Genomic DNA, 16094 nt, shown 5'->3' on the forward strand with positions numbered 1-16094 from the left:
TTACTAAATCAATTAAACACTGAAAATATAAATATTAGTGTATACATAATACTTGTGCTATAGGGGCAAATATGGGACAGTCTAAAAGAAAAAGCACGAAAGACAACAAATTATTTTATATGGTACTACAAATCATAATTTAATGACATGAGGATAATGGTACATTCATGCACTTAATTCATTATGATTTGTACTTTAATTTTGGAAACTTCTGAAAGATTCGCTTTAGATAAAGGCATAAATAATAAATATTAACACAGAGTCAGTCTGATCTCACATCAGTTTATCATCAGGATGATCCGTGTAGAGATTGAGTCTTAGACAATCTCTAACAAATAATAGTATTAATGTCAGGAAATGACCAAAGTGTGTTTTGAGAGAGCAAGAAAACATTTCAACTTCATGTCCAACATAAAACTAGTTGCAATTACACACAGTTACAATTTAAGACATGTGCATGTATTAGTGGATGTACTAAACTTACAGTGGCCGCAACTGCGTCGTGGAGCTAAAAGAAGAAGAAGAAGAAAACATGTCAGCAGTGGATGAAAGTCCAGAAGAGAATGAATTATCAATTTAATGTAGATGTCAAATAAATTACAGAATTTTCAGAACACAATGAATAAATTAATAATTTTCAATATTTTCATTTTAATACATTTGTTACATAAGTATGATTAAGTCTGTGTTTTCTGTTGATTTCTGAAGCAGAAGCAGCTCAGAACCGCTGCTGTGTGTGAACTGGACATTTGGATTTACTCAGATGATTACTGATGCATTGCTATGTCCAGCTAAATCAATTAAAGATGACAATATTGTGATACATAAATTATGTATAAATGTACAACTTGTGCTATAGGGGCAAATATGGGACAGTCTAAAAGAAAAAGCATGAAAGACAACAAATTATACAACAAATCATAATTCAATGATATGAGGATAATGATACATTCATGCACTTAATTTATTATGATTTGTACTTTAATTTTGGAAACTTCTGAAAGAGTCACTTTGGATAAAAGCATCTGAATAAATGATCAATAAATTTGTTGATTCAAATTTACTCCCACAAACAACCATAAATAATAATTATTAACAGCGACAAACATCTCATCTCATGTCAGTTTGTAATCAGAATGATCTGTGTAAAGATTTAATGACAGATAAACATCTTGACTCATAAACAGCTTGTGCAACATACGTAATATATCATGCTAATACATTTAGTGATTTACAGTGAGGCTGTGCAGTGACATCAAATCAAATGGTTTTAAATGCAGGTTTTGTTTTTTCTTGCGTGTTCTGGCTATTCTAGCAGACTTTCCCCCTCAATTTTGGCTCCTCTACTCATAGACAAAAACCTGATGAGTATTTTAAAAAGTTGTTCATTGTAGAGTAGTATTCAAACCAAAACCAAACCAAATTTGAATGACATAAAATCTTCTAAGTAAATAAAATAAGTTATCAAAATCTTGAAAAAATGGGTGGTATCTATTTCCGGTGTAAAACTAACAATTTTAAAACTGAAAGTTTGAAAACTATGTAAACTATCCGGTGTGAAATGATCACTGCAGAGGCGGGTGTTTGAAAAGACAAAAATCCATCTGATCCAAACACTTCAATTAAAGTGAACATCTAACTACACTGTCAGCTGTACTGAAGTATAAATGTTTTGATTCATAAAAAGCTACTGCAACAGGACTTCAGAGCAGATGATCAGATATACTCCAGCTGAAAAACCATTTACTTGTAACAATTACTCAAACATGTTTTGATTGTTCTGAATCTTAGTGAAAAACCAACAAATGTTATTGATCTGAAAATCTGCCAACATGAATAATAATTACCAAATGTTATCTGTAAAAATATCTCCCACTTTGATCAAAATCTTGGAGACACCTGAATGAATTCAGCAACGTGACTAAATAATACAGTTTTATGTTTAATGATTACAAGTCTGGCCTCAGATTGACAGCATATTTCTGATTACGTGAGATGATTGCAGAAGTGTGTTTATATTGTGTTATGATTTTGAGAAGAGTCAGACTCACCCAATATCAGATCATCCTGTGATAGTGTGTGCAGACATTCTGAAATGACAAACATTAACAGTCATTCTCATCTTCTATCATCCTACTGGGACTTTAAAACACTTAAAGTAATAATACTCACTTCGATAATTAACACATTTTCTCAACAGATAAAAAACAAGAACAATGACTGCAAGAACAACTAAAGCAACAGGACTTCAGAGCCGATGATCAGATATACTCCAGCGGAAAAACCATTTACTTGTAACAATTACTCAAACATGTTTTGATTGTTCTGAATCTTAGTGAAAAACCAACAAATGTTATTGATCTGAAAATCCGACTAATAATTACCAAATGTTATCTGTAAAAATCTCTCCACTTTGATCAAAATTGTATAGAAATGGAGTCACCTGAATGATGTGGTTGGGATAAACTCAGTGAAGTGACTAAATAATTCAGTTTTATGTTTAATGATTACAAGTCTGTCCTCAGATTGACAGCATTTCTGATTACGTGAGATGATTGCAGAAGTGTGTTTACACTGTGTTATGATTTTGAGAAGTGTCAGACTCACTCAATCTCAGATCATCCTGTGATTGTCTCTCCAGAGATTCTGAAATGACAAACATTAACAGTCATTCTCATCTTCTATCATCCTACTGGGACTTTAAAACACTTAAAGTAATAATACTCACTTCGATATTTAACATATTTTCTCAACAGATAAAAAACAAGAACAATGATAGCAAGAATAACTAAAGCAACTACAACTCCAATGATCACCGGCAGCAGGACATTCGATTCATCTGACACAGAAAACAAAGAGTTTTATAATGGTGCAAAATCAAATGTAACAGTAATAATGAAATGATCATATGAAACCGAGACCTTTATCATCCTCCTCATTATCGTTACCCCAGCTGCTAATGAGTGGTTCAGTCAGAGTCTGGTGCTTCACCACACACTGATAGTGAGATCTTCCAGACGGCAGGATCTGTAGACTCTTCATCAGCTGAAAGGATCCGTCTGCGTTTGGTCTGAGTCCATGTGAGTTCAGCTGCCCCTCAGGTACTGGCGTCTGATCACGTCTGATCTCCATCTGCACATGTTTAGGGTAGAAACCTGTGGCCAAACACACCAGAATCTGCTGCTCTGATGATCCAGACGCTTTTACAGAAGAGTAAATCTCAGGACGAGCTGCACGACACACAGACATGATTCATTCAAGTAATAAACCAGCATGACAAAATCTCATTCAAATGATAATCCTACAGATTCTTATGTGAACTATAAGTGAGATAAACTCACATGCTGTGATGAACTTTCCCTCTTGTTGAAGGTCAGAGAAGCTGGTTAATGTTTCCACACATTTCCTCTCAAGACTGGAAACTGATTCTCTGTTCCAGATGATGCCATGCTCAAGGACCAAAGGTTTCCAGTGCACAGAGAGGGTAAAGGTCAAAGTCTTTCCATCATAGGCGTATTCATCAGTGCCTTTAAGAAATATTATTGAACCATTAGAGTGACGTTCAACTGCACAGCCGTGTCTCCACTGAAGAACATGAAGATCTGAAGAAAAAAAAAACACATCAGAAGAAACAAAATTCACTAAATGTGACTGATATTATTCATTTGAAGCAGGTGTATGTACATTTGTTTTTTACTTGAAATATCAATTTCAAAATTATACTGTTGGTACAATGATTTACAGCAGCCATTTGGATATAAATAAGCAAATATTGAAGAGGCTAGGATTGGATCATTATTGCATTGATTAATATGTTTCTGGCATTTTATATGTTTGCCAACAATTCTTTTAACTATAACTGATGCAGTGCGTAGCTTTTCATTTCTTAACCAACCATGTCAGAAGATCCATGTCCATTTTCCAGGATGACAATGAAAAGTTTAAATTCATCATCCAGTCCTACAGCCTTTGGTTTGGTATTTGGTTATTTAAATCCAGACTGCAACCTTTTTTTTTTTTCCTTTTCTTTTTTTAGATCAGGTCATTGAAATGTACTGTTTACAGATCTATGAGATTACTTCTTGGCATGACACAGCTTACCCCACTGTAACCTAAACATAATTACCTGTGTCGTTCGTCCTGTTTTCATTTCCTGCTTCCATCAGTGCATTTATGTTGATCTGAAGCCATTTTCTTTTATAATTCAAATCATCAGTTTCATTTCTAAAGAGACTCTTAGTTTCCTCACACAACTGAATCAAGAAATCTGCTTTATTCACACTCTTACAGAAACTCATCTCTATGTCATTGATTTCAACTGAGTGGTGAAATTCTGAAATCCGAGATTTCGATACGGTACTATAGGTGTAGTAAAGAGAAGATATTTCTGAAATGAGGAAAAGAAACATGTTTAAACAAGAAGAAAAATCACAATGCAGCAGTGTAACCGATATATGGCCAAAGTTTAAACATAAACCTGAGCAATTGAAAGGTAAAAGCATGAAACATTACTAAACTTCTCAGCATTTTTTTCAACCCGCATCATTTTGTACATAGGAATACTATCTTTACAAACTATATGGGAAAACAATGAATGAACAGTAAGAATATGAAACAAGGCAGAATAGAAAACAGTTTTTCTTACCACTCTGAGAGGTGAAAATAAATGAAGTCAGGAAGAGAATTGTGACTGAAGCCATTATTTTAATGTTTCAGAATGAAACTATAAAACCACAATGTCCACTCGCCTTTCACAGGTGAAGCGCTATTCAGTAGTATCGATCTTGCCTTGCCTTAAACCTTGCTGTGTATGAGGTGTGATTTATGCCCTTTTTGCTGATTGATAAACAAACTGAGAGGAGAACTGACGTGTATACACTTGCCAGTCGTCTGGCCAAAATCCCGTAGTAGTCAGACGTCCGATGTAAGATACGAGTTGTTAGACATCACGGTCACTTGTTGGAGCTGCGCTTAAACTGTGCGGCAGCGTGGTGGCGACATAGCAAAGAAAGGATTTTTTAAAACTTTGCATCTGGATAATGGACATGTGAATAAACGCATGTGTGAATAAGATACATCGATCATCATTTTTGCAACATTGACTCAGAAAACATTAGTTTATTAACAAATAAATAAAATATGCCCTCACAATTTTTTTGTACTTGTACTTCTTTTTCTTTGAGCCACTGTGCCAAAATTGTGTTTGCAATAGCCTATAAGGCAGCATTTTTGTGCCAAGTTGAAAAATAACTGAATAAATAAGATTAACGTCATAATATATACATAATATTATTATATAATATTACCTATCAGATAAGTCCTTCAAAGTATCTTGGAGAGGTGTCCAAGTCTCAACATCTAACTACTGGGGTGCCTCAGGGCTCAGTTCTTGGACCACTTCTCTTCTCTGTCTTCATGGCATCATTAGGTTCTGTCATTCAGAAACATGGCTTTTCATACCACTGCTATGCTGATGACACTCAACTCTACCTCTCATTCCATCCTGATGATCCCACGGTAGCTATTCGCATCTCAGCTTGTCTAACTGTCATTTCTTCCTGGATGATGGACCATCACCTTCAACTCAACCTTGCCAAGACAGAACTGCTCGTGATTCAAGCAAACCCATCGTTCCATCACAATTTCACCATCAAGTTAGGCACATCAACCATAACTCCTTCAAAAACAGCTAGAAGCCTTGGAGTTATGATTGATGATCAGCTGACTTTCTCAGACCACATTGCTAAAACTGTCCGATCATGCAGATTTGCTTTATTCAACATCAAGAAGATCAAGCTCTTTCTTTCGGAACATGCTGCACAACTCCTTGTTCAAGCTCTTGTTCTGTCCAGGCTGGACTATTGCAATGCCCTCTTGGCAGGTCTTCCAGCCAAATCTATCAAACCTTTACTATTAATTCAGAACACGGCTGCAAGATTAATTTTTAATAAGCCAAAAAGAATAGACGTCACACCTCTGTTTATCAATTTGCACTGGCTTCCAATAGCTGCTCCCATTAAAATTCAAGGCATTGATGTTTGCCTACAAAACTATCACTGGCTCTGCACCCATTTACCTAAATTCGTTACTTCAGACTTATGTGCCCTCTAGAAGCTTGCGTTCTGCAAGTGAACGTCGCTTGATTGTGCCATCCCAAAGAAGCACAAAGTCACTTTTACGGACTTTTAAATTAAATGTTCCCTTCTGGTGGAATGAACTCCCCAACTCAATCCGAGCAGCTGAGTCCTTAGCCATCTTCAAGAATCGGCTTAAAACACATCTCTTCCATCTTTATTTGACCCTCTAACTTTAACACTCACTATTCTAATTATATTCTTTAAAAACTCTAACTACCTTTCTAATCTTTTTGTATTCTATTTTCTTTTCATTTATTATGCAATTGTATATGTATGTGTGTGTGTATGTGTAAAAAGACCTCTTACTAGCTTGCTCTATTCTTTTTTTTTCTATCTGTTTTCTTTTTATTTATTATATTAGTTAAAATCCCATGCTACGTGTACTGTGTTAACCTAACTGAGACTTGTTATAGCACTTATATATCATTGCTCTTTTTGTTGTTTTTGATTGCTTCCACTGTCTTCATCTGTAAGTCGCTTTTGATAAAAGCGTCTGCTAAATGAATAAATGTAAATGTAATATTTTAAGAATAATGTCAAAATTATGATAATAAAATTGTTATATTGTGAAGTGCATATATATATATATATATATATATATATATATATATATATATATATATATATATATTTATGCAGTTTATTTTATGAAAGCCTAGGCCCAATGCGATAACATAACCTGAGGCTAAAAGCTGTGATATTAATGTTGTCCACTAGAGAGAGCCACAGGATAAGGAATATGCCTATTTAAAGCTTGTTTTAAAAAAAAATAGTTCCACACTTTTGAACAGAAATGAATGCATATTACAATTTCATTTAACTATGATGTTCTGACAGTATTTTCTGGATTACTAACACACAATTCATGAAACAATTCACAACTTTCTCACAACTATAAACACATTCTCATAACAAACAAACTTTTACAAACTTCCATATCAAAATCAAATACTCAAAAACCCTTACATCTATCAATATCATTATTTGGCCTCAGATTACAAAACAGTGCAAATACAGACAACTTCCCTGCCCAGAGAACACTGGTGAGATCAATTCAAAATTCAGTTCTGTAAGTGATCTTACAGTAGATGATGTAGATTAATTTACAAGAGAAGTAAAGTTAAAAAATAAATAAATAAATATCAAATAAGAATTCAACAGAGTGTGCTGTTGAATACATAAATAAATTGGACAAATTTTATTACAGAAGTATAAAGTACAAAAAATAAATTTCTTGGTCTTCTGACAAAACACTTTCTCTACCCCTCTTAGGCAGTTGTCTTTCAGACTCAGTTCTGCAAAAAACACAGGTAAAAAAAAAAAGGCTATTCACAAGTTTGAGTGTGTACCAAGTCATACTATGTACTGGAGAATAGTGAATAGTGAAATGTCATTTATATAAAGTACTGTTACTGTAGCTACTGTACTACACTGTGTAAGCAGCGTAAAACCCTGTTTGTGATACTTTCAGCTCTCTCTCCAGTGCTAGGATGCATTTTTATAGCGGTCACCCCTGCTCCTGTTTATACTATCCTGAGATTCTGACTGGTATGTCATCAGTTTTGCTACTGAATGCTTGCTTATGGATAATTGTGTGTTATTTAAGTTCACACTGTGACACTAGAGTTAATTATAGGATGTGTTTGTGTTTTATGAATGAGAATGTAAAATATCTGTAAAATGGGGCCAATTATGAAGAAATCGTTACAAAAATGGAACATTTGTGATTATTCATGCACTCCGTTATTATATAGTAATATACTGTATAACCTAGAATATTATAATTTGTAAACTACTAAATTAATTAGTAAAACATTACATGATTGAAGTGTTTACTCATGGTCCATTGCTTACACTATGAATGAATCTTTAATCTAGCATTTGGTCTTTAACTGTGATAATGCATTATACCATGTTTTGGTTTTATTTGGGACAAAACTCTTAAACTCATAAAAAATGTTGTCTTTGTATTTGGATTATGCTGCCAATATCTTGGATGTGAATTAGTTGTTCCTGGTTGTTGTTTTATTAGCACTTCTTCTAAATAACATTGCAAGTTCATTGATTAGCTAATATTGCAGTGTAATTTTATTTTTACTTTTCTTCAACATTCTGACGATTATTATATATTAAGGGATTTGGAGGTGCTAAAATGTTATAACATAAATGCTTTTTTCTTTCTTTTTGCTCAGAACACACACACAGAAACAAACAAACAAACAAAAACACTTATCTACTACACTTTTTTAAAAAGACATCACATAGCTTCTCACGTGAAAAGGGGGGCGACAAAAGTGTTGCACTTCTTAACATACGCCATTGGTCACGGCTTCTGCTCATGGCAAGGTATGTGACGATCAACACAACTGATCTTAGTTAGCTTAGCTGCTAAGTTAGCAAAGTAAATGCATAAATTACACCTCATAAAATCACACCTCTTAGCTATGAGTTGGGCTGTTGCTAGTGGGGTGAAAGGTGGTGACAATTACAGATTACAAAATCCAGCTGTTATACTATATAAGCCCCTTTTCTGTGAATAATTCTAATATTTATAATAGTCGTATGCCACAGATTTGAATGAAAACCAAAGAAACATGCAATTTGATATAAGTCTTCCAAATGTCTGCTCGTCACCCCTCCATAAAAATGGTTTAGTCCGATACGAGGTATTTATTACTTATTCAGTCAATGACCAACATCTGAGGGACTTAATAAATCGAAAATCCCACTGTAGCTTGTAAATGTGAAAAGGACCAATCAGTGTTGACGCGGCAGCAGAAGTTAGAGATGAACTTGGTGGAAGAGGCGTAGACCAATTGAAAATGATACGAAAACATAAATCAGGGTACCAGAAATGCCATGAAGGAGAAGGAGAAGGAGAGGGAGGCCAGAAAAGCTGCTGTAACCCAGTCGATCAAGACATTCTTTACGACAGGTTGGTATTGTCATTTCAGTGCCTGATTTACTTTCATGGTAAAACTGCTGCCGGGTGGGTAATGTCAGTTTTTTTTATATTACCAACGCGCAAAAGAAAAACTGGATACGAATCATGACACATGTTGGAAGCATTGTACTGTATAAAGCGCTTATACATATAAAAGTAACATTGTGTTATGCACCTGTCTGTTGTTGATGCATTTAATCAGATTAGAGAAAACACGCATCCAACACTGCTATTGGATGGATATATTTATTTGCTTTAAAATATTTTATCCAGTACCAATTTATCTTTATAAAAATTTTTACGAAAATGAGTAATTTTAGTGGTTTAATTTAACTAATTTATTTATTTTTACATTTTAATGGATTCCTGTCAATTTCTTTGTTTACTTTTTGATTTATGAATTATATCAGACTGATGAGAAACTATTAAATTGCTTGTCTTTTTAAAATTGGTTTTTACTATTTTTTTTAATTTTGATTTAGTTGGTCATGAATTATTGCCTGAGGACTTTAAACAGTGTTTAATACGCTATTGCTTAATGGTATTTTTTGATGTATTATATATACTTTTAAAATAAAGGGTTTACCACTACTTGACCATATTCTGTTGCATGTAAATAGACTGTCAATGTGATATGATATTAAAACTAAACTTACTACAATGTCCTGCAGCAGATGTGGCATTGTCTGATTCGCAATCCCATTCCAAAGATGACTTGGAGAGCCAGTTTGTAAGATACTCATTGGTCATATTGACTTGTCATGAATCTTTTTATAATTTGTATTCAGTATTTATTAGTCACATATACATATATATATATATATATATACATATATATATATATATATATATATATATATATATATATATATATATATATATATATATATATATAGTACACACCTTTGGACACACCTTCTCATTCAAAGAGTTTTCTTTATTTTCATGACTATGAAAATTGTAGAGTCACACTGAAGGCATCAAGGGCTATTTAACCAAGAAGGAGAGTGATGGGGTGCTGCACCAGATGACCTGGCCTCCACAGTCACCGGACCTGAACCCAATCCAGATGGTTTAGGGGTGAGCTGGACCGCAGACAGAAGGCAAAAGGGCCAACAAGAGCTAAGCATCTCTCGGGGAACTCCTTCAAGACTGTTGAAGACCATTTCAGGTGACTACCTCTTGAAGCTCATCAAGAGAAGGCCAAGAGTGTGCAAAGCAGTAATCAAAGCAAAAGGTGGCTACTTTGAAGAACCTACAATATGACATATTTTCAGTTGTTTCACACTTTTTTGTTATGTATATAATTCCACATGTGTTAATTCATAGTCTTGATGCCTTCAGTGTGAATCTACAATTTTCATAGTCAAGAAAATAAAGAAAACTCTTTGAATGAGAAGATGTGTCGAAACTTTTGGTCTGTACTGTATATATATATGTATATATATATATATATATATACATACACACACACACACACACTATTTGAGTCATGGTATTTGTTATTTAAAAAAACAGGTTTCTCAATCCAGTAAACGCATGAAAGTAGGCTAGCATCAGTTTGTAAAGGTCCAAGTGAAGAAGCTGAAAGTATCACCAGTCCGGACATCCAGCAAGCACAGGGAGAAATGAAGGCGATGGTGAAGGAGATTTGTTTTTACAACTGATCCAGGATTATGGCCATCGTGAACGTGAGGTGATCGTAAGAAAGCTAGCCACTGCCAGTCAGACAGACCTGAAAACTATTATGCCCAGGGACTCAGAAGGAAATAAATTTACAGGGTATCTCCAGTTTAGTAAGTCAGCAAATGGGCGAGAGAAACAGTGGTTGACATAGAGTCAAAGCATGGATTCATTATATTGTTTGCCATGCATGCTCTTTTAACATCAACTAGTGCACTAACTGTAAAGAAAGGTACTAAACAGCAGATCTAAAATGGTGGAGAATGCAGCTACAATAACTTCCCTGACCATGAAGCAAGAAAGGCACAAAAAGCATGCTACCTCAAGTGGAAAAATCAGAAATATTCTTTGATAGAAGCAAAAGGAATAGATAGCAGCTTGCAAAAACAAATACAAATGGAAGTTGAAAAATACAAGACAATTCTTGAAAGAATATTAGATGTTGCACTTTTTTTTGGCATCAAGAAACTTACCATTCAGAGGGGCCACAGACAATTTAGGTGATAGTTTGCAACGGTAACTTTCTTGGCACATTAGAGCTGTTGGCTCATTATGATCCTTTTTCTCAGTGATCATTTGCAAAATGTGTCAGAGAAGACGAGTGCAAGAATGACACATTACCTTAGCCCAGAATCGCAAAATGAATTTTTTAAACTCTGTGCATGGAGAAAAAGGTCTTGGAAGAAATATTGAAGGAAAGGGAGCAGACAATTTATTATTCTGTTATTTGTGATGAAACTCCTGATATTACTCACATGGAGTAGAATGTGATTCTTTTAATATATGTTGCAAACAAGGAGAATGATCGGTGGGAGATAACTGAGCGGTTTTTTTTTACAGTTCAAAGCTTTCAATGGTAAGACTGGCCGGGAATATCAGAAATGATACTGAAGACTTTGAAGGACCGTTCATTTCAGATTGCAGGGGGCAAGGGATTTATAATGGGGTAAATTTGTCCGGCAAAGTAAAAGGAGTTCAGGCTGATATAAAGAAAATAAACCTTCTTGCCACATATTCACCCCTTGCCTCACACTCTCTTAATCTTGTTGGTGTACAAGCAGCAGAGTCATGTCCTGATGTTTCCACATTTTTTGGCTGTTTGAACCGCTTGTACAATCTCTTTAGTCCCATCAACGCTCATCAGAGACCAGGTGGAGTGCACGCATAGCTGCAGTTAAACATGTAGCAAACCACGTGCCATCAGTTATAGAAGCTCTGGACACCCTTCTTGCTAAGTGCAGTTTAACCAATGAAAGCTAGGTCAGAGGCCAGTGGTCTAAAACATGTCCTTCATGTCCTTCAAAGCCATAGTTCTTCTCACTGTATGGAAGAAAATCCTGCAGTTCATTGAAGACAGAAACCTAATTCTGCAATCAGGGAAAATTTGAAATTAAATTTGAAATTGAAATAGACAACATACGGGCAGGTGCCATCGCAATGGGGTGAAAATCTAAATTCTAATATAAATGGAGTCACCTGAATGACAATAATCCTTTGATTATGTCTTGAGAGATTCTGAAATGACAAACATTAACAGTCATTCTCATCTTCTATCATCCTACTGGGACTTTAAAACACTTAAAGGAATAATACTCACTTCGATATTTAACACATTTTCTCAACAGATAAAAAACAAGAACAATGACGGCAAGAACAACTAAAGCAACTCCAACTCCAATGATCACCGGCAGCAGGACATTCAATTCATCTGACACAGAAAACAAAGAGTTTTATAATAGTGCAAAATCAAATGTAACCATAATTATGAAGTGATCAAATGAAATAGAGACCTCTATCCTCGTCCTCATTATCATTACCCCAGCTGCTAATGAGTGGTTCAGTCAGAGTCTGGTGCTTCACCACACACTGATAGTGAGATCTTTCAGACGGCAGGACCTGTAGACTCTTCATCAGCTGAAAGGATCCGTCTGCGTTTGGTCTGAGTCCATGTGAGTTCAGCTGCACCTCAGGTACTGGCGTCTGATCACGTCTGATCTCCATCTGCACATGTTTAGGGTAGAAGCCTGTGGCCAAACACACCAGAATCTGCTGCTCTGATGATCCAGACGCTTTTACAGAAGAGTAAACCTCAGGATGAGCTGCACGACACACAGACATGATTCATTCAAGTAATAAACCAGCATGAAATAACTCATTCAAATGATAATCCTACAGATTCTTGTGTGAACTATAAGTGAGATAAACTCACATGCTGTGATGATCTTTCCCTCTTGTTGAAGGTCAGAGAAGCTGGTTAATGTTTCCACACATTTCCTCTCAAGACTGGAAACTGATTCTCTGTTCCAGATGATGCCATGCTCAAGGACCAAAGGTTTCCAGTGCACAGAGAGGTTAAAGGTCAAAGTCTCTCCATCATAGGCATATTTATCAGTGCCTTGAAGAAATATTATTGAACCATTAGAGTGACGTTCAACTGCACAGCCGTGTCTCCACTGAAGAACATGAAGATCTGAAAAAAAAAAACACATCGGAAAATAAAATTCACTAAATGTGACTGATATTATTCATTTGAAGCAGGTTTATGTACATTTGATTTTTACTTGAAATATCAATTTCGAAATTATACTGATGGTACAATGATTTACAGCAGCCATTTGGAATCCAAGGCACTGCAAAGGGTGGTGAAAACTGCCCAGCGCATCACAGGGACACCACTTCCTGCTCTTGAGGACATCCAGAAGAAACGCTGTCTACGTCGAGCTCGCAGCATTCTCAAGGACTCCTCTCACCCTGACCACGAACTGTTTAACCTCCTCCCCTCCGGAAGGCGTTTCAGGAGCCTCCGGACAAGGACCACAAGATTCAGGAACAGCTTTTTCCCTAAAGCTGTCTCCTTGCTGAACTCTGCCCTCTGACACCCTCAACACCCCCCACACCACACATAGACTCCTCCCCCTCTTCAACACTCTGATTTATTTATTTACTCACAATAAGCAAAAAGTAACTTGTTATTACTTGCACTACTGCCTGTTCATCCAGGAACAATGTATAATCCATTTGCACATTGAAATATTTTTTTCTATGCACTTTACTGTCCATTGCAATACTGTAAATTATGTTCATAGTTCTGCCTATAGTGTACATACACTTTTACATAGCCCATCTGTATAGTATGTTCATAGTACACCTATCTGTATATCGTGCTTATAGTATTTAATATCTGTAAATTATGTCCATAATACTTACCTGTATAGTTATTGTACATATTATAGACCTTTATTCTGTACTTACTGCTTATTGCACTTCTGGTTAGATGCTAACTGCATTTCGTTGCCTTGTACCTACATGTGCAGTGACAATAAGGTTGAATCTAATCTAATCTAATCTAATCTAATAAACAAGCAAGTATTGAAGAGCCTAGGATTGGATCTGTGATGGATATTGAAGAGAGAGAGGACTCAAATGCAAGGGCAAAACGACTGTCTTTAATTAAACAAAGGCAAGCCACAGGTAAGTCCAACAAAGGCGTAGGTAAATGGATGAAACAGAGGATGACCCGTAGACTGGGTTATACTAATAAACTCAGATGACCTCTGTGGCAGGAACGACCAGCAGACTGGTGGGGTGGAGGCTTAACAGGGCTCACGGAGGAACCGGCGACTGGAGCTCGCAGAGCGGGGAGGCCGAGGCGTTAAACAGCAGGTAAGGTTCTGTGGGTGTAAATGGTGAGCACAGAGTAATTCCGGCAGAGGTTGTGAACAACTAACCAAAAACCCGATGGGACAGGACTAGACAGGACAAACCAACTGTGTGTGTAAACGCCAATGACCGATGCTCAGTAGGAGACAACAATCTGACAAAGAGACAAGAAAACGAGAGGGTAGAAGTAGCCATGATAATAAGTGAGGATGGGAAACAGGTGGAGGGGAATTATCTTAATGAGAAGTGAAGAAAGCTGTGACACAGAAACGAAGAGTGAGGGAGAAAGGAGAAGAGAAACCAGCAGAGGGAGACAGAGAGAGAGAAACAGACAGGATCATGACAAGACCATGACAAGATCATTATTGCATTGATTAATATGTTTCTGGCATTTTATATGTTTGGCAACAATTCTTTTAACTATAACTGATGCAGTGCGTAGCTTTTAAATTTTGTAACCATCCATGTCAGAAGATGTACCTATGTCCATTTTACAGGATGACGATTAAAATGATCAATTCATCATCCAATCCTATTCGGTTATTTAAATAGGTCATTGAAATGTACTGTTTACAGATCTATGAAATTACTTCTTGGCATGACACAGCTTACCCCACTGTAACCTAAACATAATTACCTGTGTCGTTCGTCCTGTTTTCATTTCCTGCTTCCATCAGTGCATTTATGTTGATCTGAAGCCATTTTCTTTTATAATTCAAATCATCAGTTTCATTTCTAAAGAGACTCTTAGTTTCCTCACACAACTCAGTCAAGAAATCTGCTTTATTCACACTCTTACAGAAACTCATCTCTATGTCATTGATTTCAACTGAGCAGTAAAATTCTGAAATCAGAGAACATATTTCTGAAATGAGGAAAAAGAATCATGTTTCAACATGAAGAAAAATCACAATGCAGCAGTGTAATCGATATATGGCCAAAGTTTAAACCTAATCCTGAGCAATTCATGAAACATTACTAAACTGCTCAGCATTTTTTTCAACCTGGATCATTTTGCACATAGGAATGCTATCTTTACAAACTATAAGGGAAAACAATGAATGTACAGTTAGAATATAAAACAAGCAGAATAAAAAAAAGTTTTCTTACCACTCTGAGAGGTGAAAATAAAAAATGAAGTCAGGAAGAGAATTGTGACTGAAGCCATTGTTTTTATGTTTCAGAAGGAAACTAAAACCACAATGTCCGCTCGCCTCTTACGTGTGAAGCGCTATTCAGTGTTTTGCTTAAAACTTAGCTGTGTATGTGGTGTAATTTATGCACTTTTTGCTCATTGCCAAGCAAACAGAGGAGAACTGACGTGTATACGCTTGCCAGCCGTCTGGCCAAAATCCCACAGTATTCAGGCATCAGACATTGTGGCAATAAGGAAAAAGTCCGTGCCAGGTCTTTTACCCTACCCTTAATTAGGAGGAGGTATGGAAAACGGATATATAAGGAGGACAAAACGGAAGCAGGGGGTGTGTGAAAAAACAAGAAAAGAAAATCTGAGTGTTACCTGACGGCTCCATGACTGCGGCTGCTGCAGCTTATTGTGCGGGATTTGTGGGTGAGCATAGACCGGGTGCGATCCGAAGAAGATTGGTTTCGCATGACGGCCGGTCGCAACCTATCTGCATATCGGCGCGACAGATGAACCCAGTTCACTT

The 16094-nt window shown here is 36.2% G+C and overlaps 2 protein-coding genes across 2 annotated transcripts; both read right to left on the reverse strand.

The window, feature by feature from the left end:
* Positions 1–2051: 2051 nt before the first annotated feature.
* Positions 2052–4379, reverse strand: LOC113062616 (class I histocompatibility antigen, F10 alpha chain-like). Its single transcript, XM_026232592.1, has 5 exons — positions 4127–4379; positions 3342–3602; positions 2922–3230; positions 2608–2839; positions 2052–2090 (listed from the first exon to the last, which is right to left on the reverse strand). The coding sequence occupies exons 1-4, from the start codon at positions 4296–4298 to the stop codon at positions 2685–2687; spliced, it is 897 nt and encodes a 298-aa protein (XP_026088377.1). The 5' UTR covers positions 4299–4379; the 3' UTR covers positions 2052–2090; positions 2608–2684.
* Positions 4380–12262: 7883 nt separating this feature from the next.
* Positions 12263–15273, reverse strand: LOC113061965 (hereditary hemochromatosis protein-like). The gene is made up of 5 exons (XM_026231471.1): positions 15062–15273; positions 12974–13234; positions 12555–12863; positions 12362–12472; positions 12263–12279 (listed from the first exon to the last, which is right to left on the reverse strand). Exons 1-5 carry the CDS (start codon positions 15231–15233, stop codon positions 12263–12265), a joined length of 870 nt encoding a protein of 289 aa, XP_026087256.1. The 5' UTR covers positions 15234–15273.
* Between the last annotated feature and the right edge of the window lie 821 nt (positions 15274–16094).

Source organism: Carassius auratus, chromosome 44 (assembly GCF_003368295.1).
Source record: "Carassius auratus strain Wakin chromosome 44, ASM336829v1, whole genome shotgun sequence".
Classification (NCBI taxonomy): Eukaryota; Metazoa; Chordata; class Actinopteri; order Cypriniformes; family Cyprinidae; genus Carassius; species Carassius auratus.